General features: G+C 39.3%; 1 protein-coding gene across 2 annotated transcripts; it reads left to right on the top strand.

Annotated features, from left to right (window-relative positions):
• Window positions 1-2,291: 2,291 nt before the first annotated feature.
• LOC106083709 (nascent polypeptide-associated complex subunit alpha, muscle-specific form) lies at window positions 2,292-25,623 on the top strand. Of its 2 annotated transcripts, none has more exons than XM_013246913.2 (4): window positions 2,292-2,413; window positions 18,837-20,103; window positions 24,176-25,096; window positions 25,464-25,623. In XM_013246913.2, exons 2-4 carry the CDS (start codon window positions 18,909-18,911, stop codon window positions 25,472-25,474), a joined length of 2,127 nt encoding a protein of 708 aa, XP_013102367.2. In that variant the 5' UTR covers window positions 2,292-2,413; window positions 18,837-18,908; the 3' UTR covers window positions 25,475-25,623. The 2 variants fall into 2 exon arrangements, with proteins under 2 accessions (XP_013102367.2, XP_013102368.2); XM_013246914.2 differs by having other exon boundaries at window positions 2,292-2,444.
• The last annotated feature ends 554 nt before the right edge of the window (window positions 25,624-26,177 follow it).

Raw genomic sequence — 26,177 nt, 5'->3', positions numbered from 1 at the left:
TTGGCTGAAATTTTGCACGTCGTGTTTTGTTATGACTTCCAACAAATGTGCTAAGTATGGTTCAAATCGGTTCATAACCTGATATAGCTGCCATATAAACCGATCTTGGGTCCTGCCTTCTTGAGCCAATAGAGGACGCAATTCTTATCCAAATTGGCTGAAATTTTGTATGTGGTGTTTTGTTATGACATCCAACAATTATGCTTCTTGAGCCAATAGAGGGCGCCATTTTTATCCAATTTGGCTGAAATTTTGCACGAGGTGTTTTGGTACCATTTACAATCACTATGCTAAGTAAGGTTCAAATCGGTTCAAAACCTGATATAGTTGACATATAAACCGATCTTGGGTCTTGACTTCATGATCCCCTAGAGGGCGCAATTCTCATCTGATTTGACTACTAAGTATAGTTGAAATCGGTCTATAACCTGATATAGCTGCCATATATACCGATCTTGGATTCTGACTTCCTGAGCCAATAGAGGACGTAATTCTCATCCGATTTGGCTGAAATTTTGCACGTGGTGTTTTGTTATGACATCCAACAATTGTGCTAAGTATGGTTTAAATCGGTCTGTAAACTGATATAGCTGCCATATAAACCGATCTTGGATCATGACTTCTAGAGCCGCTAGAGGGCGCAATTCTTATCCGGTTTGGCTGAAATTTAGTATGAAGTATTTCGTTATGACTTCCAATATCTGCGATAAATATGGACCAAATAGGTATATAGCCTGATGTAGCTGCCATATAAACCGATCTGGGATCTTGACTACTTAAGCCTCTAGAGGACGCAATTCTTATCCGATTTGGCTGAAATTTTGCACGCGGTGTTTTGGTATCACTTCAAATCACTGTAATAAGTATGGTTTAAATCGGTTCATAACCTGTTATAGATGTCATATAAACCGATGTGGGATCTTGACTTCTTTAGCCTCTAGAGGGCGCAATTCTCATTGACTTTTTAAGCCTCTAGAGGGCGCAATTCTTATCCGATTTGGCTGAAATTTTGCACACCGGCGTCTCCCTTGACCTTCAATATACGTGTCCAATAAGACCAAAATCGATATATGGCCTCATACTTAAACCGATATCCCGATTATGCTTCTTGAGCCCCTACAAGGCGCAATTCTTAACCGAATGGACTGAAATATAACCCAATGACTTCTACTATGGTCTTCGACATTCAATTCACTAATGGTATGAATCGGACTATATCTTGATATATCTCCAATAGCAAAGCAATTATTATACATTATTTTTTGTTTGCCTGAAAAGAGATACGGCGCAAAGAACTCGACTAATGCGATCCATGGTGGAGGATATATACGATTCGGCCTGACCGAACTTAGCACGCTCTTACATGTTTTTTTTAATGTTACATTTGAATCCACCGTAGGCAAACATTTTTCACTAGCTAGGGTCATTTTTAAATATCCCCAATATCCAAATTTGCCAACTAATTCCACAACTCTTCGAATGACATACCCAATACAATAATAAAGGGTGATTTTTTTGAGGTTAGGATTTTCATGCATTAGTATTTGACAGATCACGTAGGATTTCAGACATGGTGTCAAAGAGAAAGATGCTCAGTATGCTTTGACATTTCATCATGAATAGACTTACTAACGAGAAACGCTTGCAAATCATTGAATTTTATTACCAAAATCAGTGTTCGGTTCGAAATGTGTTCATTCACCGTAACGTTGCGTCCAACAGCATCTTTGAAAAAATACGGTCCAATGATTCCACCAGCGTACAAACCACACCAAACAGTGCATTTTTCGGGATGCATGGGCAGTTCTTGAACGGCTTCTGATTGCTCTTCACTCCAAATGCGGCAATTTTGCTTATTTACGTAGCCATTCAACCAGAAATGAGCCTCATCGCTGAACAAAATTTGTCAAAATTTGAACACATTTCGAACCGAACACTGATTTTGGTAATAAAATTCAATGATTTGCAAGCGTTGCTCGTTAGTAAGTCTATTCATGATGAAATGTCAAAGCATACTGAGCATCTTTCTCTTTGACACCATGTCTGAAATCCCACGTGATCTGTCAAATACTAATGCATGAAAATCCTAACCTCAAAAAAATCACCCTTTACTTTGTTATTGTTATGCATCATCGCTCAATTTCCAATGACTCCAAAATTACAAAATAATGTACTCGGCACCATATTTGGTGCTTCATCATCTCTGATGCACAAACCATTGAGGGTAGATAGATTTATGGATTGATCAGCACTCACTCTCACTCTCATGCGTAGTAGTAGTGCTCAAACAACAAACAAAACAGATCGAACAAACGCTGACGAAATTCAGTTGATTTAAAAACGTTAAGCGCGAAACACGACAAAACAAGCGAGCGATCGAGCAAACTGGTAGTGAACAAATAACATACCCACGGTTAGAGTTCAAAACAAAATTTATCAATTAGGTACCCACTTATGCATAAATTTTATGTATTATACAATACAATAAATAAACGCAACAAAAATAAAAACAAAACAATGAAAATATCCCCCCTAAAAAACACGACAAAAAGCAAACATAAATATTTTAGAAAAAAAGACCACACGAGTGTCTGTCGAGTGATTCACACAGTGCGTCAAAACCATGAAAGAAACGACAATAAATGTTGTCCACAATAACATAAAATGTCATTTTGAATGAAACAAAAAAAAAACAAAATATACTGTTTTCATGATGCATGCTTACGCATACAACGATGCAAAGAGAATTGTGGTTATTAATAAATAGGAGATTTTAGGAAAATTTGTTCACTTAATCTTAGTATTTATGTGAGCAATCATAGAAAAGGTTGAAAGATCACCAATCTTTTTTGGATTAAAAATCTTAATTCTAACAATGACAATAAGAGGAACTAAATCAAGACTCACTGATTAATGCAATAATTGCTGCATGGATTCTACTTGAATAGAATAATTGCTGAAAGTCATACTAGTATTGTAGTTTTATACTTTAATCATAATCAAGTAAAAGCGTGCTTTGCTCGGCCACACCGAATCCTATGTACCCTCCACCGTGGATCACATTTGTCAACTTCTTTGCCCGGCATTTCTATTAGGCAAACAAACAACAAAGGATAATGGATAAGAATTGCTATGCCCTTGGAGCAACATTAGGTTATAGACCAGGTCATACTTATTTTGGACCAACTGGACAGGTCCCGCTCCGCTGCGTCTCATTCTACGGCCACTTCAGGAAATTAGTCCTGTTGGGGGGTGCTGGTACGGCCTTTCAGATATTTCGCGCCTATGTGGATATTATATTGGTGCTCTTCTCCCAAATACCTTTCATTGGAGCCATATATGGCTATGGTCGGTAAATATGTCCTGTATGGGGGTGTTTTTGAGAGTGAGCGGATCCCCATATAACAGATTCGTGCTCTGGTCTCAAATACCTTTCATTTCAGTCCCATATTGCCATTATTTGTTTATATTCCATTTAGCTTGTGGCTTTGGAGTCGGGGCGACCCCCTAAATATCCCACCCATCTCTGAGATCTGACCTTTTTGGAAATGAGGAGAGGGGAGGGTCCGCCCGTAAAGGTTTGGATGTTAGATATACTTCTTTATCCCAAAATTGGATATCGGATTCATACTCCACTCCCGAAAATCACATTGTAGCTACATATTGCTATAGTCGGTATATATGTGTGATTTAGGGGGAGTTTATGAGATGAGGCATCCCTGAAACTCTTGGCAACGAAACAGATACAGATTTGAGCCATAATCCACAAATATGTCCAGTTTGAGGGGTTTGCAGGGTCGGGCGGCCACTCACGTACTTACAAACAAACAAAAAAATTTTCCCATAGACATTCCACTAAGGAATGAGTCACATATCAATGAGTCCGATTCAAGTTTAAAACTCAATGATAAGGGGCCTCCTTTTTATGGCCGAGTCCGAACGGCGTGCCGCAGTGCAACACCTCTTTGGAGAGATTTTTTACATGGCATAGTATCTCACAAATGTTGCCAGCATTAGCCAGTACTTAGGCCTGAAAAAATATCAGCGTCGTGATCTACTCTCAAATTTCTTTGAGGCCCAATTGCCATTGCTTTAGAGGGAGTTTATGGGTTGGCATGACCCCCAAACATTTGGCCTCACACTTGGATATCAAATTCGTGTTCTACTATCAAAAAAAAACTATTATTTATCGCCATAGAAGCGGACCCTGAAGTAATATCAGCATCGTGCTACACCACGATTTTGTTTGACCCCCTTAATGTCAAGCATTTTGAAGGAGGCTATCAAGATATTCAGGGATACGGGTCTCGTTCAGATTCGCGCCAGTTAAATTTTTTGTATTGGCTACCTACATTCAAAATCATATTTCAAAGCAACCACTTGGGATACTACATTCTTAAAGATCCGGGTGTCCTCCTGTGTCCATCCCAATTTGAGGGTAAAAATTGTACTCTACTACCAAAGACCTTTTATTTCTGTCGGCCTACATATATATTTCATATTATTCATATATTATTTTTAATTCCTTTTTTTGGGTAGGAGGGGGATTGCCCTCTGACAAATCCTTTCATTTGTGTACAATATTTTCTCCGTCATCCTACATGACAGTTTAGCGTTGCAATAATTGGGAGGAGAGGGTCGCTCCCCCCGACGCTAAGAAACAAACGACAATTTATTTGAGTCTTTTATTGTCGCGATATATTGTCCTGCAAACGGTGGGACGTGACCCAGATACTTGAATCCTTATACCAACATTAGATTCGAAATATACTGTCATAGACTTTTCTTTTAATTGACATATTATCCCGATCGAACTACACTCTGTCCTAATTGTGCATGCCAGATTCGTAGTCAAGTGTCAAAGACCTTTCATTCGATACTCATTTTGTGCCGTTAGACATTTATGCCTGTTTTGGGGGTTTTTTGGGTTGGGGAGACCCCGTAGACACCTTGGACCAAATTCTTATAACAGATGTGTACACAGCTTCCAAATATCTTTCGTTTGATACCCATATTGTCCCAATCGGTAAACATGTCCTGTTGACGATTTTTGGGGGGGTGGTGAGGCGCCTTAGAATAAATGTTTATATCAGCATTAGACTCTACCTTTAAATAGCCTTCATTTGATATCCATATTTTTCCAATCGGTAAATTTGTCCTGCCGGGGGGTTCCGGGGGTGGGGAGGGCCCTCAGACACAAAGAAAAAAATATTGTTTCAGATTTGTACTCTACTTTTAAATACCTTTTATTTGATACCCATATTAATCATAGCGGTTAAAGTGTCCGGTTGGGTGTCGTTTTTGCGGTTACATTTTAGTGCAAAGTAAAATACCTTTCAATTGTACCCACATTGCTCAAAGTGTTGAAAGTGTCCTCTTTGGGCTTTTTTGCGAGTTTTAAGAGTGAAATTTAAGAGTGAAATTTGTATAACAGTTCGTACTCTACTCTTAAATCCCTTTCATTTGATACCCATATTGTCCCAATCGGTACACATGTCCGTTCGGGTGGGTTGTGGGATATGGCGTCCCCCCAGATTATTTGACCTAAAAATTTTTTACCAATTTCGTGTTTTTGGGGTACCATAAGTCATACAAATTTTCGCCTAAATCGGTGCACGTATCTCCGAGATCTGGCGTTTTTGAAAATTGTGTTATGGGGGGGGGGGGTTTGATTAATGTGACTTTTATGGACTAAGGATTCTAAATCGGTATATCGCTCTATATGCGAGCTATATCAAAATAAGGTCCGATCTACACCATATTCGGTTCTTACAACGTGGGACCTAATCATACTCATTTTTCTAAATTTTAACAAATCTGCCAGTAAATGCGGCTTTTATGGACTTAGGACCCTATACCAGTTTATACGGCAGTTATATGTAAATATGATCTGATATGAACCATATTCGGTTCGGATGTCGACTGGCCTAATAAAATTCATTTTTCCGATTTTCATAAAAAAACAGGCAGTAAATGCGCCTATTATGGGCTTAGGGACCTAAATAGGCAGATCATCTATATGGCAACCATATCCAAATATCATCCGATCTGAACCATATCCGGTTCGGCTGTTGATGGGCCTAATAAAACTAACTGTTCCAAATTTCAGCGAAATCGGACAACAAATGCGGGTTCTATGGGACTAAGACCCAAAATCGGAAATCGGTCTATATGACAACTATACCCAAAACATGGCTCAATTTGAACCATATCCCGTTTGGATGTCCCAGTGCAACACCCTTTTCCAAGTTTTGGCGAAATCGGCCAGTAACTGCAGCTTTTATGGGCTTAAGGTCCCATACCGGGAGATCGGTCTACATGGCAGCTATATCTAAATATGGTACCATCTGGAAAAAACTCTCTTGATAAGAAAATCCTAAAAGAGCTCAAAAAAGTCGTATTTTTGATCCGACTTCGGAGAAATTTGCAATAGATCCGTCGGCATTATGTACCGCCGAATACAGCTACCTTCCGATTTAAGGTCTTGGCCTAGGTATTTCACCTACTTCGGCAACTGCAAAGGGTTCCAGTGCAGTAAAAAAACCTACATCTCGACAGTCTCTTCGGTGGCATTTCATTGATCTCGCACATCGTCAACTGAAGCTTGATACGGATCAGCCTCTCGACATCATCCCCATATTCAATAAATTTCGTACCATCTGCGCCGAGATATAATAGAACTTCGTTTATATCGAGATTTCATAGAATCGGCGGGAACATTCCTCCTGAGATTATTACTCCCGTCCAGTGCGGCGGTTATCGTCCCAGATTGTAGTACGACTTTCAAACACCTTCTCTTGAGGTATGAGTATGCATTCGGAGTCAATCAATTCCTCACCTTTACGTCTATCAGTCTTTTAAGTGTTTTGAATAGAAACGATGGCAGATATACCCGCCAGGGGTATGTAATGCTTTGTTGTGCTGAGGGTTTTTTCCTACCTTGGGGATAATACAACCTGACCCCATACTGCCAGACCAAATACTGTCTGACCAAAGTATCTGACCAAATACTACCAATCATCCTAACTACAAACTTCCAGTGAACACAATAACCCTTTTTTCCCATCAAAAATCCCAATAAAACCGTTAAGCGGCCTTAAAAATAAAATTTAATCTACAAAAATTCAATCCCTCCTCAATCTTATTCAATAAGAAACCTCGTATTTTGCTTTATATACTGCAATACTCTAGAATAAACCAAAATACCAAACATCTATTTAACTCTGAATAAAGCCGGCTTTGTTGGGACCTTAAAAACCGGTTTCATTCGAACATCCCACGTAAAGACAAAATCTAAAAAAAAATTAATAAATAGATTGATATGTAAAGTTGTTCATTCAATCATCACATCACTGCGTTAACATCTGTTCGATGTGTGGTGAAAGTTATTTGAGTCATTACTCAAACCAAATGTACTATTTTGTGGTGGAATTTGCCTTAAGGCATATGAAGTGCCAGATACGAGTATCAACAGTTCAACTCTACAAAATGATAAGTCATAAATCATAATTTTATAGGTTCATATTTGTTGGGGCGTTTGTACAAGTGGTTTTTTGGGAGTTCCCTAATAGTGTTTATACCCACCACCGGAGGATGGGGTATATTCATTTTGTCATTCCATTTGCAACACATCGAAATATCCATTTCCAACACAATATAGAATATATTCTTGATCGTCGTAAAAATCTAAGACGATCTGGCCATGTCCGTCCGTACGTCTTTTCATCCGTCCAACTGTCCGGCTGTATGTTGATATTACGCTATATTCTTTAAAAGTAGAGATTTTTATACACTCATAGATAAAAGTTTGCTGAAAACAGCAAACGCTGTCTGCTGGCTGTTAGTAGTAAATGTTGCTGCTATTACAGCTGTAGTTCTGCAATTTCAGAACAGCCGGCGTACTGCTAAAAAGTTTGTTGTTTGCTGAAAATTACTGCTGCATAACTTATAATGGGTTTTTTAAAAGAAATGGAAGATACATTTTTGGAAAGAAGGTTTTGATCACACATCCACACTGATGTTATCCTTTTGTTGTTTATTGCACACGCTGTTTGTAAAAGATGTTTTGTGCGCAGGCGTACGTTTTATAGTATAGTTAAACGGGTCATCGTTATTGTAAGCAATACACAGCACTCCTGCGTCATAAGTTTCAAATAGTTATGGAGCGCTTATGCTGCATTCCCCTGTTTAAAATACATTTCCACTGTTGTTGTTCTACTATATTGATATTGAGATATAGATTGTTGTTGTTGTTTAACACAACTGGCAAAAGGGGTTTCGTAGCAAAAACGAAGATTAAGAAGGGACAATATGTAGGTAACCCAAAAATGTTGGCACATTCAGATTTAAGAAAGTTTCTTAAATGAGATATTGACCAGTGGGCAATTTTTAATGTGAGTCTCCCATAGGTAGACCAAAAAAAAGTTGCCGTTTTAGATTTAAGGAAGTGCTTGTGAGTCATTGGCCAGTAGGCAAATGGAGATATGCGTCTTAGGAACTGTTTACATTCCATATGGTTTTTCATAAAATATCGATATAAATAGAAATGAGCAACAAAGGCAGTAGCTGTCACAATGTGGGCATTGGCAGAGCAATAGAAATGACGAGAGAGTTTTCGCCAATGTATACCAATGGCCGTAGCAATGCCCTAAGTGTACAAGGATTTGCCGATCAGGTAAATCCTTCAGTAATATTCCACAAATTAAAATCATTAGCTTGACTCCTGTCGTAAAAAAGTAATCAAAACATATGACCGGTCGTAAATGTATTGTATTTGTGTGTAAGACGGCAGATTTTGTTAGATGTAGCGTTAATGCCTGCTTTCCCTTTTTCAGCGAAAAAAACTGCTGTTTTAGCAAATATTTTTGCTGTTTTGAATAAAAAATTTCGTTGAGTGTATAGGCAGGTTAAGTTCGAAGATGGGCTATATCGGACTAGATATTGATATAGCCCCCATATAGATCGATCTGCTGATTTAAGGTTTTAGTCCCATAAAAACGACAATTTATTACCTGAGTTTGCTGAAATTTGAGACAGTGAGTTGTGTTAGGCCACCAGACATCTTTTTTCAGTTTGGCCCAGATCGGTGAAGATTTGGATATAGCTGTCATATGGACCGATCTCCCGATTTAAGTTCTTGGGCCCATAAAAGACGCATTGATTGTCCGATTTCGCTGAAATTTAGGACAGTGAATTGTTTTAGGTCCATCGATATGCTTCTTGCAGATGACCCAGATTGGTCCAGATTTTGATATAGCTGTCATATAGACCGATTTGTCGAGTAAAGGTCTTGGGCCCATAAAAAGCGTATTTATTATCCGATTTCCAAAATTTCACAAAGTGACTAATGTAAGTCTTTTCGACATCCGTACCTTATATGTTTTGTTTTGACTTCCAACAACTATGCTAAGTATGGTCTAAATCGGTTTATAGCTAATATAGCTCCCATATAAACTGATCTCCCAACTATACTTTTTGAGCCTCTAGAGGGTGCAATTCTTATCCGATTTGGCATAAATTTTGCATAATGACTTCTGCTATGCTCTCCATCACGCAAATCAAGTGTAGTTCGAATCGACCCATAACTTTATATAGGTCCAATAGCCTAGCAATTCTTATCCATTATCCTGGTTGCCTATAAAGAGATACTGGGCAAAGAACTTGACAATGCAAACCTAGTCGAACTTAGTACGCTTTTACTTGTTTTCATTAGCCGAACTAAGACTATATTTCTGAGCACCTCGATCTCCTATGCTCCTTCTTCAATTTCTGACATCTAGTTCAAGATTTCATTCCCCACTTGGTCTTTGCACCACCATGAATTCCGCTAAAAATTTGCATTTATACATTCAGTTCGTATTTGATTTTTTTACAACAATCAAATCAGAATTGGTTGCGGCTGCTGTGGTCTCGAGTAGCCATATTGGGGAATCGGTATAAGGGGCCATATCAGCATATAGACCGATTCGGATCATACTTGGCACGGATGCTGGAAGTCAAAACAGAAATTTTTGTGTCAAATTTTAGCCAAATCAGGTAAAAATTGAGGCCGTTAGATGCTCAAGAAGTCAAATCCGGGAACGATTTATATGGGGTCTTTATCAGTATATAGACCGATTCGTATCATACTTGGCACGGATGTTGGAAGTCACAGCAAAAGTCTTTGTGTAAAATTTAAGCCAAAGCCAAGAATTCTAGGTGCTCAAGAAGTCAAATCCGGGGATCAGTTTATATGGGGGATATTTCAGTTTATAGACCGATTCGGTTCATACTTGGCACTAACGTTGGAAGTCTTAGCAAAAGGCTGTTTTACCTTTTCAGCCAAATTGGATGAAAATTGAGGTCTGTAGGGGTTCAAGAAGTCAAAACTGGGGATCGGTTCTAATCTTTGCTATATCCAAATCTGTACCGATATAGCAAATTTGCAATCCACAACGACCTACTTTATAAGTGGTATCAGTGCACAATTTCAAGCCAATATATTTAATCGTTCCAACGCTTTCGTGATTTCGACGGACGGACATGGCTTAATCGACTCGGAATGCCAAGACGATCAAGAATATACATATACACTTTATAGAGTCTGAAGTCAATGGGTGTTACACGGGACGGAACTACTAAATTAGTACATCCACCATCCTAGTGGTGGGTATGAAAAATTGATTTTTATGCTGGTGATGGCTAATTTCTCATCCACCGCAGTAAACAAGCTCATCACTTGTCGATGTTGTTGCCTTTCATAATCCATCTCACTCCGTGTACTGCGGTAATTTCGGATGTGTAAGTTTTCAACATACTCGCCTGTGTATAGTGTGTGTACTGCACCTTATATGTCTAGAGTTTAGATATTGCAGGTACAGATTCGCAGATACTGGTCCTTAATTTGGTGGTTGGGGGGTTGTTCGGGCTACGAAATGTTCATTTCTCATTTCTTCTATTTCTATTTCTCAAGACCTATAACACATTAATTTAGGCCAAATATTTCTAATTTTTACCGAGGCTGACTTCGTATTTTGTGATTTGCGAAGAAATTTGTGAAAAGATTTTGAAATTGATTTGCAGATTTAGATTGCTTGCAAAATTTACAATAATTTTGATGCATCATATTACCATATCTGAATAATCAACCAAACCGGTTCAGAAATACCCTCAAAAGCAAAAAAATGAAGGACATGCCTAAGCAAAAATTTCCAAAAAAAAAAATTGATTACGGAATTTCTTGAATAATAAAAGATATTCCGCACATCGAGAGCTGTTGCCGTTGTCTAGCTTTCGAAGCCATCAATACAACTTCCAACAGATGCACAAAATCATGGGTAGTACGGAAGAAGTGTAATAGCCCCAGAAAAAAAGTCTTTCATTACACAAAAATGCATGCATTGGGAAAAAGTACAGCTAATAGACAGGGTTGTCGAGCGTGGTTAATGTGGTAATTGTATAATAGATGCGTTTTCGCAATTAATACGATTCAAATACAACATACCAACGCACGGCCCATGCATCCATCACATCTAATATGGTTGAAAAGTCTTCTAACCAAAGACCAAACGAGTCCCATAGTGGTTGGTGAATGTTGCTATCTTTGTCTTCTTTTTTTCATCTCAACAATTTTATAGAGCCGAGGTAACAAACTTTGAACGCCCACCAATGAGCTCCCATGCCTTCTAGGGCCCTGAAATTTTACACGTCAACTGGAAGATATTTTCATTCCTTCAAAAATGGCAGACTTATTCCCACTTATTTTTTCCCCCAACCCACTGTGTTTCGTCCTCAACTGTGATACAAAAACAAGCCATCCTATGGATGCCTCAGAGTATTAAACAAAGGGGAGAATTTTTAAAGTGCCGTCCACCAGATCACTACACCATATAGCTTTAAAGATCTGACAACTGCAGTATACAGTCGGTGCATGGCACGCGGTTACTATACCGAACGATTTCCCGAAAACCTCTTACAACTGTATTAAGCCAGGGGCAGCTCCCCTTCCAAATTTGAGCGTATGAGTCCTTGATGATTTTAGTTCTTCTCCTACATATAATACGGTACAAAATGTATTTAGAAATAGAAGAAAAGATGTAATTTTTGTTTTTACCCCATCTTTAACCTACTATTATTGTAAAAAATACTCGTTTGTTGTATGTGAGTCATCTTTTACCGTTCCTCTCAGATGAATTCTAATACATTGTCATTTACATTTAGAGCAAATGAAAAAATACAAAATAAAATCTCATTCGCTTGGTTGACAAACAACAAAACAAAATCCATTCTTCGAAAATTTTGTTAAAAACAATGCAAAAATATTTTTTTTTTTTCATTTGTTTTTGGCAAAAGTTGAATTACTAATACAAGTTCAATGAATAATTCAGATGAGTTTTTAAATGCTTCGCGGAAAACCGAATAAAATCGTCGTTTATTTATTGTACAGCCCAGTCGATTAAATGTATTTAGAAGATTGCGGCAAAGGGAAAACGGACTTTGGAATATGACCTTAAAATAAATTCAGATCAGAAATATGTGTGGCTTTAGAAATTTGAGCGTTTCTTTAGGTAAATGGTTATCTGCTTTTGCATAATTCTTCAACTCCCTTCATATAAACTCTTTACAATATTCTAAGAATTATACATGTGGTTGCATTAAAGGAAAGCTTCAGTTAATAAATAAATGCTAATTTTGCCCATGAACATTCCACTAAAGAACAGGGGCAAACTTCTCACCGATCAATTAGTGCAGTCCGATTCAAGTTTAAGCTCAATGATAAGGGGCCCCCTATTTATAGCCAAGTCCGAACGGCGTGCCGCAGTGCTACACCTCTTTGGAGAGAAGTTTAACATGGCATAGTACCTCACAAATGTTGCCAGCATTAGAAGGGGAAAGCCACCGATGAAATTTTTTTCTGATGGTCTCGCTAGGATTCGAACCCTGGCGTTCAGCGTCATAGCCGGACATGCTTACCTCTGCGCTACGGTGGCCTCCGCCTCAATAAATAAATGTAAACCAATATATATGAAATTTATTCAGAATTAATCAGCAAAAACATGTAAGAGCGTGCTAAGTTTGGCCGGGTCGAATCTTATATACACTCCACCATAGATCACGATTGTCGAGTTCTTTGCGCAGTATCTCTTTTTAGGTAAACCAAGAATAATGAAAAAGAACTGTTATTCTATTGGAGCTATATCAAGTTATAGTTCGATTCGGACCATAAATGAATTGAACGTTAAAGCCCATTGTAGAGGTCATTTGGTAATATTTCAGTCCATTCGAATAAGAATTGGGCTTGTAGGGGCTGTAGAAGCAAAAGCGGGAGATGGGTTTATATGGGAGCTGCATCAAGCTATAGATCGATTCAGACCATATTGGACGGGTATATTGAAGATAATGGGAGAAGCCGTTGTACAAAATTGCTTCGAAATCGGATGAGAATTGAGGCCTCTAGAGGCTTAAGAAGTTAAGATCCCAGATCGGTTTACATGGCAGTTATATCAGATTATGAATCGATTTGAACCATACTTAGCAAAGTTGTTGGAAGTGGTACCACAACACCACGTGAAAAATTTTAGTCAAATCGGACGAGAATTGCGTCCCCTAGAGGCTCAAGAAATTAAGACCCAAGATCGTTTTATATTGCAGCTATACCAGGTTATGAACCGATTTGAACCATACTTAGCACAGTTGCTGGAAGTGGTACCAAAACACCACGTGCAAAATTTCAGTCAAATCGGATGAGAACTGCGCCCCCTAGAGGCTCAAGAAATTAAGACCCAACAACGGTTTATATGGCAGCTATGTCAAAACATGGACCGATTTAACCCATTTACAATTCCAATCGACCTACCCTTATAAAAGTCATAACAAAATATCTCAAACAAAATTGCAGCCAAATCGGATGAAAATTGAGGCCTCTAGAGGCTTGAGAAGTCAAGATCCCAAGTCGGTTTATATGGCAGCTATATCAGGTTATGCACCGATTTGCGCCATACTTAGCACAGTTGTTGGAAGTCATAACAAAACACCACGTGCAAAATTTTAGTTAAATCGGATAAGAATTGCGCCTCTAGAGGCTCAAGAGTATAAGACCCAAAATCAGTTTATAAGGCAGCTATATCTGGTTATGAACCAATTTCAACCATAATTGACACAGTTGTCGGAAGTGGTACCAAAACACCACGTGCAAAATTTTAGTCAAATCGGATGAGAATTGCGCCCCCTAGAGGCTCAAGAAGTCGAGACCCCAGATCGGTTTATATGCCAGCTATATCAAAACATGGAGCGATTTGGCCCATGTGCAATCCCAACGGACCTATTCTAATAAAAAGTATTTGCGCAAAATTTCAAGCGCCTAGCTTTATTCCTTCGAAAGTTAGCGTGCTTTTGACAGACGGACAGACGGACGGGCAGACGGACGGACGGACAGACGGACGGACGGACACACAGACAGACGGACGGACGGACAGACGGACGGACGGACGGACAGACGGAATATACATACTTTGTGGGGTCATAGACGCATATTTCGAGGTGTTACAAACAGAATCACAAAATTAGTATAAAAAAAACTTTAAGTTGGAAAGGTCTAATCGTATACAGGTCCCACCATGGAACTGGTTCGGAAAAATCCCAAAAAATTCTGCTTTGAAAATATGGTTATTGAAAGTCATTACAGTACACTTGCCTAGGTTCTTTTCAATCAGAAAAAGAGCACCTTCAAGGGATCAAGAAATCGAACCTAACAGATCGTTTGTTATGGGAGCTACATAAAGTTTTAAGTTTTAATTTATGTAAGTCTATAAGTTTTTATGATTTATTTGGCTCCAGGTGCTCGAATAATTATAAATGCAGGTGTTGGTGTTTTAACTTGTAATCATAATTGCAATTTTTACCAATATTTCGATTAGCCGGTGTTCATCTTCAGTTCTATAAATATAACATTGTGATTTAATGACATCTCGCATCAAATCATAATCATTTGTTTTCACATATAAAACCAAATTATGTGTGGTTTTATTTATCTATATAATGTTATATAAATAATAAATACATTTCGTATAAGCTCTTATAAATACGAATTTTAAGGTTCACAATAGAGCTCTTGCATTAATTTACTTGTCATTAGTCACATCTCATATTCCTAAAAGTCGCATCAGTTGTGTGTACAGCAAATTTTGTTTGTTAATCGATTGTTTTTCAGCCATAATTATCAGACACGGTCATCAAATGTCAAACACTTGGTTTTTGCTGTCCATATAAGAGATAAGAAAATGTAAACATTTATAGAATTTTCTCGGTAATGCAAATAAGAACGTCATCATATTTGAATTTCCGAGAAATTATGGTTTTTGGGTTTATTTCTGAAAAATGTTTTTTTTTAACATTCATCAATAACTATTCATAAAAACGAAATTATATTTGAACGGGCCAACTTTGGCATAAAAAACATTATGGGTTCTAATATTGAATAAAAGGGATATGTAGGGTTAAACAAACAGTATTTAGCATATTGGGTTGTTTGTGGGGCACCAATAAAACTATCGTTCTAAATTTCATAGAAATTCAATTAAGGAGCCCTTCGTGTTTTAAGAAGAGAATTTGAAAACTTGATTAGACTAAGCCGATATTTCGAGGTAGTACAGACGGAATGACAAAGTTACGTTAGATTAGTTTTGGTTGGAGGGCACGCGACCAGCAGCCTCGGCTACTAGGCGCTACACTCGGAGACCTAAGATCCATTGTGTTTACACTGGAAGAAAGTAAAAGAGAAGAAGATGGAGAAAACAAGTAAAAGCGTGCTAAGTTCGGCCGGGCCGAATCTTATATACCTTCCACCATTGATCGCATTTGTCGAGTTCTATGCGCGGTATCTCTTTTTAGGCAAACAAAGAATATAGAATAAGAACTGTTATGCTATTGGAGCTATATCAAGTCATAGTCCAATTGGGACCATAAATAAATGCTGAACATTGTAGAAGTCATTGTGTAATATTTCAGTTCATTCCGATAAGAATTGCACTTGGAAGGGGCTCAAGAAGCAAAATCAGGAATGACAAAGTTACGTTAGATTAGTTTTGGTTGGAGGGCACGCGACCAGCAGCCTCGGCTACTAGGCGCTACACTCGGAGACCTAAGATCCATTGTGTTTACACTGGAAGAAAGTAAAAGAGAAGAAGATGGAGAAAACAAGTAAAAGCGTGCTAAGTTCGGCCGGGCCGAATCTTATATACCTTCCACCATTGATCGCATTTGTCGAGTTCTATGCGCGGTATCTCTTTTTAGGCAAACAAAGAATATAGAATAAGAACTGTTATGCTATTGGAGCTATATCAAGTCATAGTCCAATTGGGACCATAAATAAATGCTGAACATTGTAGAAGTCATTGTGTAATATTTCAGTTCATTCCGATAAGAATTGCACTTGGAAGGGGCTCAAGAAGCAAAATCAGGAGATCGGTTTAAATGAGAGCTGCATCAAGCTATTGATCGATTCAGACCGTATTGGACACGTATGTTGAAGGTCATGAGAGAAGCCGATGTACAAAACTTCTTCCAAATCGGAGGAGAATTACGCCCCCTAGAGGCTCAAGAAGTCAAGAACCCAGATCGGTTTATATGGCAGCTATATCAGGTTATGTGCCGATTTGCGCTATACTTAGCACAATTATTGGAAGTCATAACAAAACACCACATGCAAAATTGCAGCCAAATCTGATGAGAATTGCGCGCTCTATTGGCTCAAGAAGTCAAGATCCAAATCGTTTTATATGACAGCTATACCAGATTATGAACCGATTTGAATCATATTAATGCAAAATTTCAGTCGAATCGGACGAGAATTGCTCCCTCTAGAGGCTCATGAAGTCCAATTTGAACCATACCTAGCGCAGTTGTTGAAAGTGATACCAAAACACCATGTGCAAAATTTCATTCAAATCGAACGAGAATTGCGCCCTATAGAGGCTCAAGAAGTCAAAATCCCAGTTCGGTTATTATTGGAGGTCATAACAAAACACCTCATGCAAATTTTCAGCCAAATCGGATGAGAATTGCAGACATGGACGGACATGGCTAGATCGACTTATACCCCTTCCTATGGTGGAGGGTATAAAAAATATGTAGCCTATTGTTCCTTCCAGACCACTGCCCACAATTTGTGAAAATTTCGAGGAAATCGGTTCAACCGTTTTTGAGTCTATAAGGAACAAACATAGGTTCATTCCCAAACTAAACAAACAAAAAAACAACCAACCAAACCAACACAAATTAATTTTTATATATGTAGATGTCGCTAGACGCTGCATTCCGCCTTACCGACTGAAAAACGACACCAATTTCATTTTATTTCGAGGTAGCTCTCAAATCGATGCTTACACCTTCGTACACTCGTGATGGATGGTCCTTGTTGTTATGATGAAGAGGAGAAGGATACTGTTGAGAATCTTCCCTGTTTTTGCTCTGCAGTAATGAAACGTAGACGAGGAGGCCTATGTCGCCCGTACCTTCAAGCCCCTGTTGAGATAATGGAGTCAGGTCTGTTCGACTTGGTAAAATTTATGGACTCATCGAATCGATATTTGTATAGCCACCACCATAAGATGGGGGCTTAGTCTAGTTTTAGTCTTTCCGTTTGTAGCACCTCGAAATATTGACCTGAGACCCTATAAAATATATATATTCCTGATTGTATTGGAATTCTGAGTCGATCTAACCATGCCCATCTGTCTGTATGTGGAAATTACGATAGCGTTCAAACGAATAAGGATATCCACTTGAAATTTTGCACAAATACTCATTATCGCTGTAGTTCATTGGGGAATGCAAATGGGCCATATCGGTTCAGATTTTGGTATAACCCTCGTATAAACCGATCCCCAATTTTGACTTCTTGAGCCCCTGGAGACCTCGACCTTTCATACAATTTGGCACAAGGACTTCTGGTTTGACTTCCAACATTCTCATCCTCGAGTATGATCGGAATCGGTGTATAAACTAATATAGCCCCCATATAAACCGATCCCCGGATTTGACTTCTTGAGCACCTAAATACCTCAATTTTCATGTTATTTGGCTGAAATTTTGCACAAAGACTTCTACTACGATTGCCAACATCCATTCTAAGTATGATAAGAATCGGTCTATATACTGATATAGACCCCATACAAATCGCTCCCCGGATTTGACTTCTTGAGCTTCTAGAGGCCTTAATTTTTACCTGATTTGGCTGAAAATTGACACAGAAACTTCTGCCATGTCTTCCAGCGTCCGTGCCAAGTATGATCCGAATCGGTCTACATACTGATAAAGGCCCCTTAAATACCGATTCCCTGATATAATAATATAACTAGTTCATCGTGGTACCTCAGTTGATCTTAGAGCTGGATTTTGAAACCAAACAAGTTTCATATGACTTCACTGTTATCATATCAAAAAAAGGGGCATATTTAAGTTTTGGCAAGGACTACTGCGTTAAGGGGTTAGTAATATAAGCTGCCCATCTCTTGGAGGAGATCCACTTTCCAATATGTGATTTTTGAATGACTAAACGCCATATCTTGGGAACTTTTTCTTTACACACATAAAATAAAACTTGCAAATAGTTTGCATCGCAATTTCTTTCTATTATCAGTGTTAATTTTCTCATCTAGAAATTCCATTTCTTCTACGGCATGTAAATCTATCTCAAGTCAATTATGACAAAATATACTCTGTAATTTAACCACCGGATGTAGACAATCGAGTCAATTCCATGGTGGCTGATTTATACACTTTGTCTTAAAATGTTTTCCAAAAAGAAAGAAAAAAACAAAAACACGAAAATAATTGAATTAATTTTTTATTTTCTTTAGAAGAGTAAGCGACAGAAGACACCAAAAACAACCACAACAAGGTGATCAGGGAATTACACCCCATCAGCCACGATGGCTACGAATGATAGAAATAAAATTAATTGCATGTTATTTGCAATTGTCATACTGCTGCTTAGCCATGATCTTAGTGTAGAGGCCAAGCGTATCTACAGTTCCAGCAGTGGCAGGCGTTCCTCGAGCTCATCATCTTCCAGTGTAAGACGCAACAATAACAACAGTAGACCTAGCTCGTATAGTGGAGGTAGCAGTAATACGCATTCCAATCCCTCGCTGTCCCACACGGGTTTGTCTTCCCTCAGCTATGCCGGTTACAATCAGCAGGCAAATAAGCGACCCAGCTCTACTAATACCCATGTGACAAACACCCATGTCAGTAACACTCATGCCTCCCCAGCTCGTCCTACAGTAACACCGGTAGGTTGGAATGTTCCTCCCAAGCCTCAAGGGCCACCACCTGCTTATTCTCCAACAAATACTGTGGGTGGAGCCAGGACCAATATTAATGAAAAGTCGCCAGCCTATAATCCTAACTATGCAGCACCGCCCAGCTATTCTCAAGCCACAAATACGAATAACAGACCCAGTTACCCTTCATCACCAACCAACACAAATAATAGGCCAAGCTATCCGCAAACTCCTACCAACACAAACAATAGACCCATAACACCGGCGACCACCTACAATCAGCAGTCGTCAAATTATAATCGCAATCGTTATAACTCCACCGGTAGTTTTGGCTCAGGGGGTATGCATACCCCCATAACGGCAACCAATGTCAATAATGTGCAATCTAGCTATCCACGTCAACAGCAAGGAGTTGTCACACACTATCCTTCAAGCTCTTCATTACCTGCTGGTGCCACTTATCATCCATCAGGTCAATTGCCTGCCGGAGCTACATATCATCCAGCTGGACAGTTTCCTGCCGGTGCCACTTACCATCCGGCGGGACAATTCCCTGCGGGGGCTACTTACCATCAGCCTGGTCATTTACCAGCGGGAGCTAGCTACTATCCTTCGCAATCTGCTTTGCCTGCTGGTGCTACTTACCACAGCCCTGGTGCTTTGCCTCCAGGTGCTACCTATTACCCAGCACCTCCTCCCATGGGAGCGCCAGCACCGGTTTACTATCCATCAGCTGCTGCTTTGCCAGCTGGAGCTACTTTCTTGCCAGCTGGTTCTGCTATACCGGCAGGTGCCACCTTCATACAGCAGCCACAGAAATCGTCATCGGGTCTAGGATTTGGTAAGTTTTTGTTAAAATTAGCAAAAAAAAAAGGCATTTAAAAAAAATAATTGAAAATAAATTATTTTGATTTTCACTAAGGTTTGAATGAAACAGTGCCATACAATTTTCTATTTCGTAGTAGAAAGCATAAACAATTTTCATTTTGGGTTTTCTATAATAATTTTTAAAACTTTGTTTAACTTTAACAAGAACAAGTAAAAGCGTGCTAAGTTCAGCCGGGCCGAATCTTGGAAACCCACCACCATGAAAAAACTGATAATGAATAAGAATTTCTATGCTATTGAAGCTATATCAGGTTATGGACCGATTCGGCCATACTTGGTTTGGATGTTGGAGACCATAGTCATCGGTCATTGCTCAAAATTTCAGCAAAATCGGATAAGAATTGCGGCTTCTAGGGGCTCAGGAAGTGCAATCGCGAGATCGGTTATTATGGGAGATATATACGATTTTGACCGATTTTGACCGATTCAGCCCATACTTGGCACGTATATTCAAGGTAATAGGAGAAGTCATTGTGCAAATTTTCAGTCAACTATGGGAGCTATATCAGGTTAAGTACTGATTCAGACCATATTTGGCACCTATGTCACAGCTCACAGGAGGATTGGTGTGCAAGTTTTCTGCCAAATCAGACAAGAACTGCGCCCTCTAGAGGCTCAATCAGGAGATCGGTTTATAAGGGAGCTATTGGGTTGCCCAAAAAGTAATTGCGGATTTTTCATATAGTCGGCGTTGACAAATTTTTTCACAGCTTGTGACTCTGTAATTGCATTCTTTCTTCTATCAGTTATCAGCTTTTACTTTTAGCTTGCTTTAGAAAAAAAAGTGTAAAAAAAGTATATTTGATTAAAGTTCATTCTAAGCTTTATTAAAAATGCATTTACTTTCTTTTAAAAAATCCGCAATTACTTTTTGGGCAACCCAATATATGAGGTCTCAGACCGACTAAGACCATGCTTGCCACATATGCTTAAGGTTATAGGAGAAGTCTTTGTGCAAAATTTCAAGGACCTAGCTTTACTCGTTCGAAAGTGCGTGCTTGCGACTGACAGACAGACGCACCTGGCCAGATCAACTAAGAATGTCAAGACGATCTAGAATGTATTCACTTTATCGGGTCTTAGATCAATATTTCGATGTGTTACAAACGGAACGGAATTTTGCCCATGAACATTTCAGTAAGGAACAGGGGCAAGCTTCTCACATATCAATGAGTGCAGTCCGATTCAAGTTTAAGCTCAATGATAAGGGGCCTCCTTTTTATAGCCGAGTCCGAACGCGTGCCGCAGTGTGACACCTCTTTGGAGAGAAGTATTACATGGCATAGTACCTCACAAATGTTGCCAGCAAATCTACCAACTATGGTCGATTTTTAAATTTTTTATACCATCCACCATACTGTCTGTCAAAAACTCGCAAACTTTTGAAGGGGTAAGGCTAATCGCTCGAAATTTTTCACAAATACTTCCTTTTAGTGTAGTTTGGTTTGGATTGTAAATGAGCCATACGGGTCCATGTTGAGATATAGCTGCAATATAAAACAATCTCGGATCTTGACTTTGTGAGCCTCCGCCTCCTTTGTGCCAAGAACGGTCCAAATCGGTTCATAATCTGATGTCACTGCATATATATGACGATTTTGGATCCTGACTTGTTGAACCTCATATCCGATTTGGCTGAAATTTCGCATGAGGTGTTTTGTTTTGACTTCCAATAACCGCGCAAAGAATGGTTCAAATCAATTCATAACGTCTTATAGCTGATCTCGGATTGTGACTTCTTGAGCCTGCAGAGGTCACGATTCTTACCAGATTTGTCTGAATTTTCATACAAGAGTGCGACTGTGGTTCCTGACTTCTTGAGCCTTTAGAGAGCGGAATTCATATCCGATTTGGCTACTTTTTTTACTTTCAATAACCGTGCCAAGAATGGTTCGATTCGGTTCGTAACCTCTTATAGGTGATCACGGATATATACGTCTTGAGCCTCTAGAGGGCGCAGTTGGTATCCGATTTGGGTGAAATTTCGCACGAGGTGTTTTGTTTTGACTTTCAATAACTGTCCCAGAAATGGTTAAAATCGGTTTATTACCTGATATAGCTGCAATATAAACCTTACTCATTTCTTGACTTCTTGAGCCTCTAGAGAGCGCGATTTTTATACGATTTGCCTGAAATTTCGCTCCAGGTGTTTAGTTTTGACTTCCAAAAACTGTGTCAAAAACAGTCCAGATAGGTTTATAACCTAATAAAGCCTAATATAGCTACCGATCTTCGGTCTTGACTTCTTGAGCCTTCAGAGGACGCAATTTTAATCCGGCTAGGCTGAAATTATGAACGAAGAGTTTTGTTCTGACTTCCAATAACTGTGCCAAGAATGGTCTAAATCGGTTCATAACCTGATGTAGCTGCCATATAAACAGATCTCGGATCTTGACTTTTTCAGCCTGTAGAGTGCGACATTCTTATCCGATTTGGCTGAAATTTCGCATGAGTTGTTTTATTTTAACTTCCAATAACCGCGCAAAAAATGGTTCAAATCAATTGATAACGTCTTATAGCTGATCGGGTTGTGACTTCTTGAGCCTCCAAAGGTCACGATTCTTACCTGATTTGGCTGAAATTTCGCACAATGTGATTTGGTTTTGATTTCCAATAACTGTGCCAAGAATGGTCCAAGTACTTTCATAACCTGATGTCGCTGCTATATATACCGACTTTGGATCCTGACTTCTTGAGCCTTTTCATATCAGATTTGGCTAAAATTCATTTCCGATTTGGCTAATATTTCGAATAAGGTGTTTTGTTTTTACTTTAAATAACCGTGCCAAGAATGGTTCGATTCGGTTCATAACCTCTTATAGGTGATCACGGATATATACATCATGAGCCTCTAGAGGGCGCAATTGGTATCCGATTTGGGTGAAATTTTGAACGAGGTGTTTTGTTTTGACTTTCAATAACTGTCACAGGAATGGTTAAAATCGCTTCATTACCTGATATAGCTGCCATATAAACCTATATCAGACTCTAAAGGGCGCAATTTTTATACGATTTGGCTTAAAATTTCGCTCGAGATTTTTTTGTTTTGACTTCCACTAACTGTGTCAAGAAATCGGTTAACAATCTAATATAGCCGCCATATCCCCTTATAAAGCTACCGATCTTGGGTCTTGACTTCTTGAGTCTCTGGAGAGCGCAATTCTTATTCGACTCGGCTGAAATTCTTCATAATGTGATTGGTTTTGACTTTTAATAACTGAACCAAGTATGGTCTAAATCGGCTCATAACCTGATGTACAAACCGATTTCCGATCCTGACTTCTTGAGCCTTCAGAGGGCCCAATTTTTATCCGATTTCGCTGAAATTTTTAACATATCGTTTTAGTATGCCAAGAATGGTTCAAATCGGTTTATAACCTTATATAGCTGCCATATAACCTAATATAGCTACCTATCTTGTATCTTGACATTTCAAGCCTCTGGAGGTCGCAATTCTTAACCGATTTGGCTGAAATTTTTCCCAAAGTGTTTTATTTTGACTTTCAATAACTCTGTTAAGAATGGTCCAAATCGGTTCATAACCTGATGTAACTGCCATTTACACCGATTTCGGATCTTGACTTCTTGAGCCACCGGAGGACGCAATTTTTATCAGGCTAGGCTGAAATTATGCACGAGGTGTTTTGTTCCGACTTCCAATAACTGTCCCAGGAATGGTCTAAATCGGTTAATAACCTGATGTAGCTGGCATATAAACAGATCTCGGATCTTGACTTCTTCAACCTCTAGGGGGCGCTAATCTTATCTGATTTGTGTGTTATTTGGCTGAAATTTTATACTTGGTATTTTTTATGACTTCTAATAGTCATGGCAAATATGGCGCATCTGTACCTGTATCTATATATATGAAAGCCTCATTCAAAGAACTTGGCAAATGCGATCCATGTTGGAGGGTATATTAGATTCGGCCCTATTGAACTTAAAGGTCTTTTACTTGCTTACTTTTATATCTAACTTTTTATGTTTTTGTCATATCATATTCTTTCTCTTGTTGTATATTTCAGGAAGCGGATTACTTGCTGGCGGCTTAACTGGTGCCATTTTGGGTCATGCCCTGACACCCACTCACACCAAAGTCGTTGAACACGTTCCAAGCTATGGCGGTGGCGGCGGATATGGAGGCGGCGGCGGTGGCGGTGGATCTGCACCACAAAACGATGACAAGATTATCATTATCAATAATGGTCCTCCAGGCTCGGTTACCACCACAGATGTAGGTGGCGCCACTGTTATAACTACTGGTGGAGGTCAAGCACCTGCGGCAGCTCCGGCTCCAGCACAAGCCCCAGCAGCAGCTGCACCCAACTATTATCAACAGCCTGCTGCCAATCTGGCTCCTTTGAATCCCACATATCCCGATCCTAACAATCCTGCTCCAGGAACAATGCCCATAAATGCCATGAATGTGCCACCGGTTAATTCTCCCGCTCCAGCTGAAGGTGCTCCTGTAGCTGTGGGTGCTGCTGCTGGGGCCATTGCTGCTGCCGGAGTAGCTGCTGCAAGTGGTACACCAGAAGCTACGCCAGCCCCAGCAGTCGCAGCTGCTCCAGGTGCCCCTGCGGCTGGTGAACAACCACCTCCAACTGGAGGTATTATTTGCGTTCCCATTAAAGCACTCGAACCCGATCCCAAAGACAGCACAAAAACTATAGAGGTTGAACAAATTGCCTGCTATAATGCTCCTCCACCAGAGGCAACCCCAGTTCCAGCTGCCGCTACTGTAACAGATGCACCCACGACTGCAGCACCCACCAGTGCGATACCCACAAGTGCCACACCACTTGCCTCCGAGGCGCCAATACAACCCATGGCCCAAGGTGTAGCATTGGCTCCGCTTCAAACTACACCCGTTACAGTACCAGAGGGCTCAGTGGCTCTGGCACCATACAATCCCTCATCAGCGCCAGATATTATAAGAGTGCCAGGTGATTATTATGTTAATAGACAAACATCAGCTATAATTTCTAAATCATCAGGCATTCAGGTTGCCAGTGGTTGTGGTCATATGTATGGTAATATGGGTCTAATAACACTTCTAACTACCCTTATATACTTCTATTTCGATTGGAACTACTAAATTGATATTCTATAACAAAAACTCACTTAAAATATGCTAATGCCCTTAGATATATAAAATTAATATTAAAATTTGATCAAATAGGTTACACTTACATTTGTACATTATTGTTTGGCACTTGTAAATAAGCACCTGCACTCTTCTCCCCTTGAGATTATCCTACCCACTCCTTTGGATGATATACCAAATTGCTTACTTTTATCGTTTCTTTGCAGGATACAACTAATCATAGTCTATCTGGCTTTTGTAACACAAACCCATTTGCAGATTACTCGATGTGCTTGAAATGTAGTTTGCCCAAAAATTTTATACACTTTTATTTGCAGAATAAAATAATATTTTTAAATAAAATGTTTACTTCAGTAACCAATCAAATCAAATGTGTTTAATCTGAGGTTATTTAAGGACACCCTTGTAAAGTGTAGCTCCTCAAGTACAGACTACTTAATCACGTTATGTTATGCCACCATACACTACGCAACATAAGAAACTGTGCCGCATCTGGAATTACATAGATACGTTGATGCAATTGAGGGGGCGGGCGATTTACAATGTAAGAACCAAGACACTCATTCAATTCTTTGTCCCATGTCAGATGGATAGGACTCTGGTATTATCCAATATATTACATTCTTATATCCCAAGTTATTCTTTGTCTAACAATGCAAACCTTCAGCCAAATTCGGATTCCAGGGACTCAAGAAGTCAAATCGATCGATCGGTTTATATGGAAGCTATATCTGGTTATAAACCGATTTGAACCATACTTAGCAAAGTTGTTGGAAGCCATAACAGAACACTATGTGCAAAATTTCAGCCAAATCGGATGAAAATGGAGGCTTCCAGGGGCTCAAGAAGTCAAATCAAGAGATCTGTTTAAATTGGAGCTATATCAGCCTATAGAACTATTTGGACTGTACTTGGTACAG

Source organism: Stomoxys calcitrans, chromosome 3, assembly GCF_963082655.1.
Source record: "Stomoxys calcitrans chromosome 3, idStoCalc2.1, whole genome shotgun sequence".
NCBI lineage: Eukaryota > Metazoa > Arthropoda > Insecta > Diptera > Muscidae > Stomoxys > Stomoxys calcitrans.
Note: the sequence above shows the minus strand (reverse complement) of the source record. Positions and strands in the feature narration are given on the sequence as shown.

Bases quoted from the DNA above. Each gene is read 5' to 3' on its own strand.
- LOC106083709 (XM_013246913.2), top strand. From the start codon at position 18,909: ATGGCTACGAATGATAGAAATAAAATTAATTGCATGTTATTTGCAATT. The intron at 20,104-24,175 runs GTAAGTTTTTGT...TGTATATTTCAG, and splicing joins GTCATCGGGTCTAGGATTTG to GAAGCGGATTACTTGCTGGC.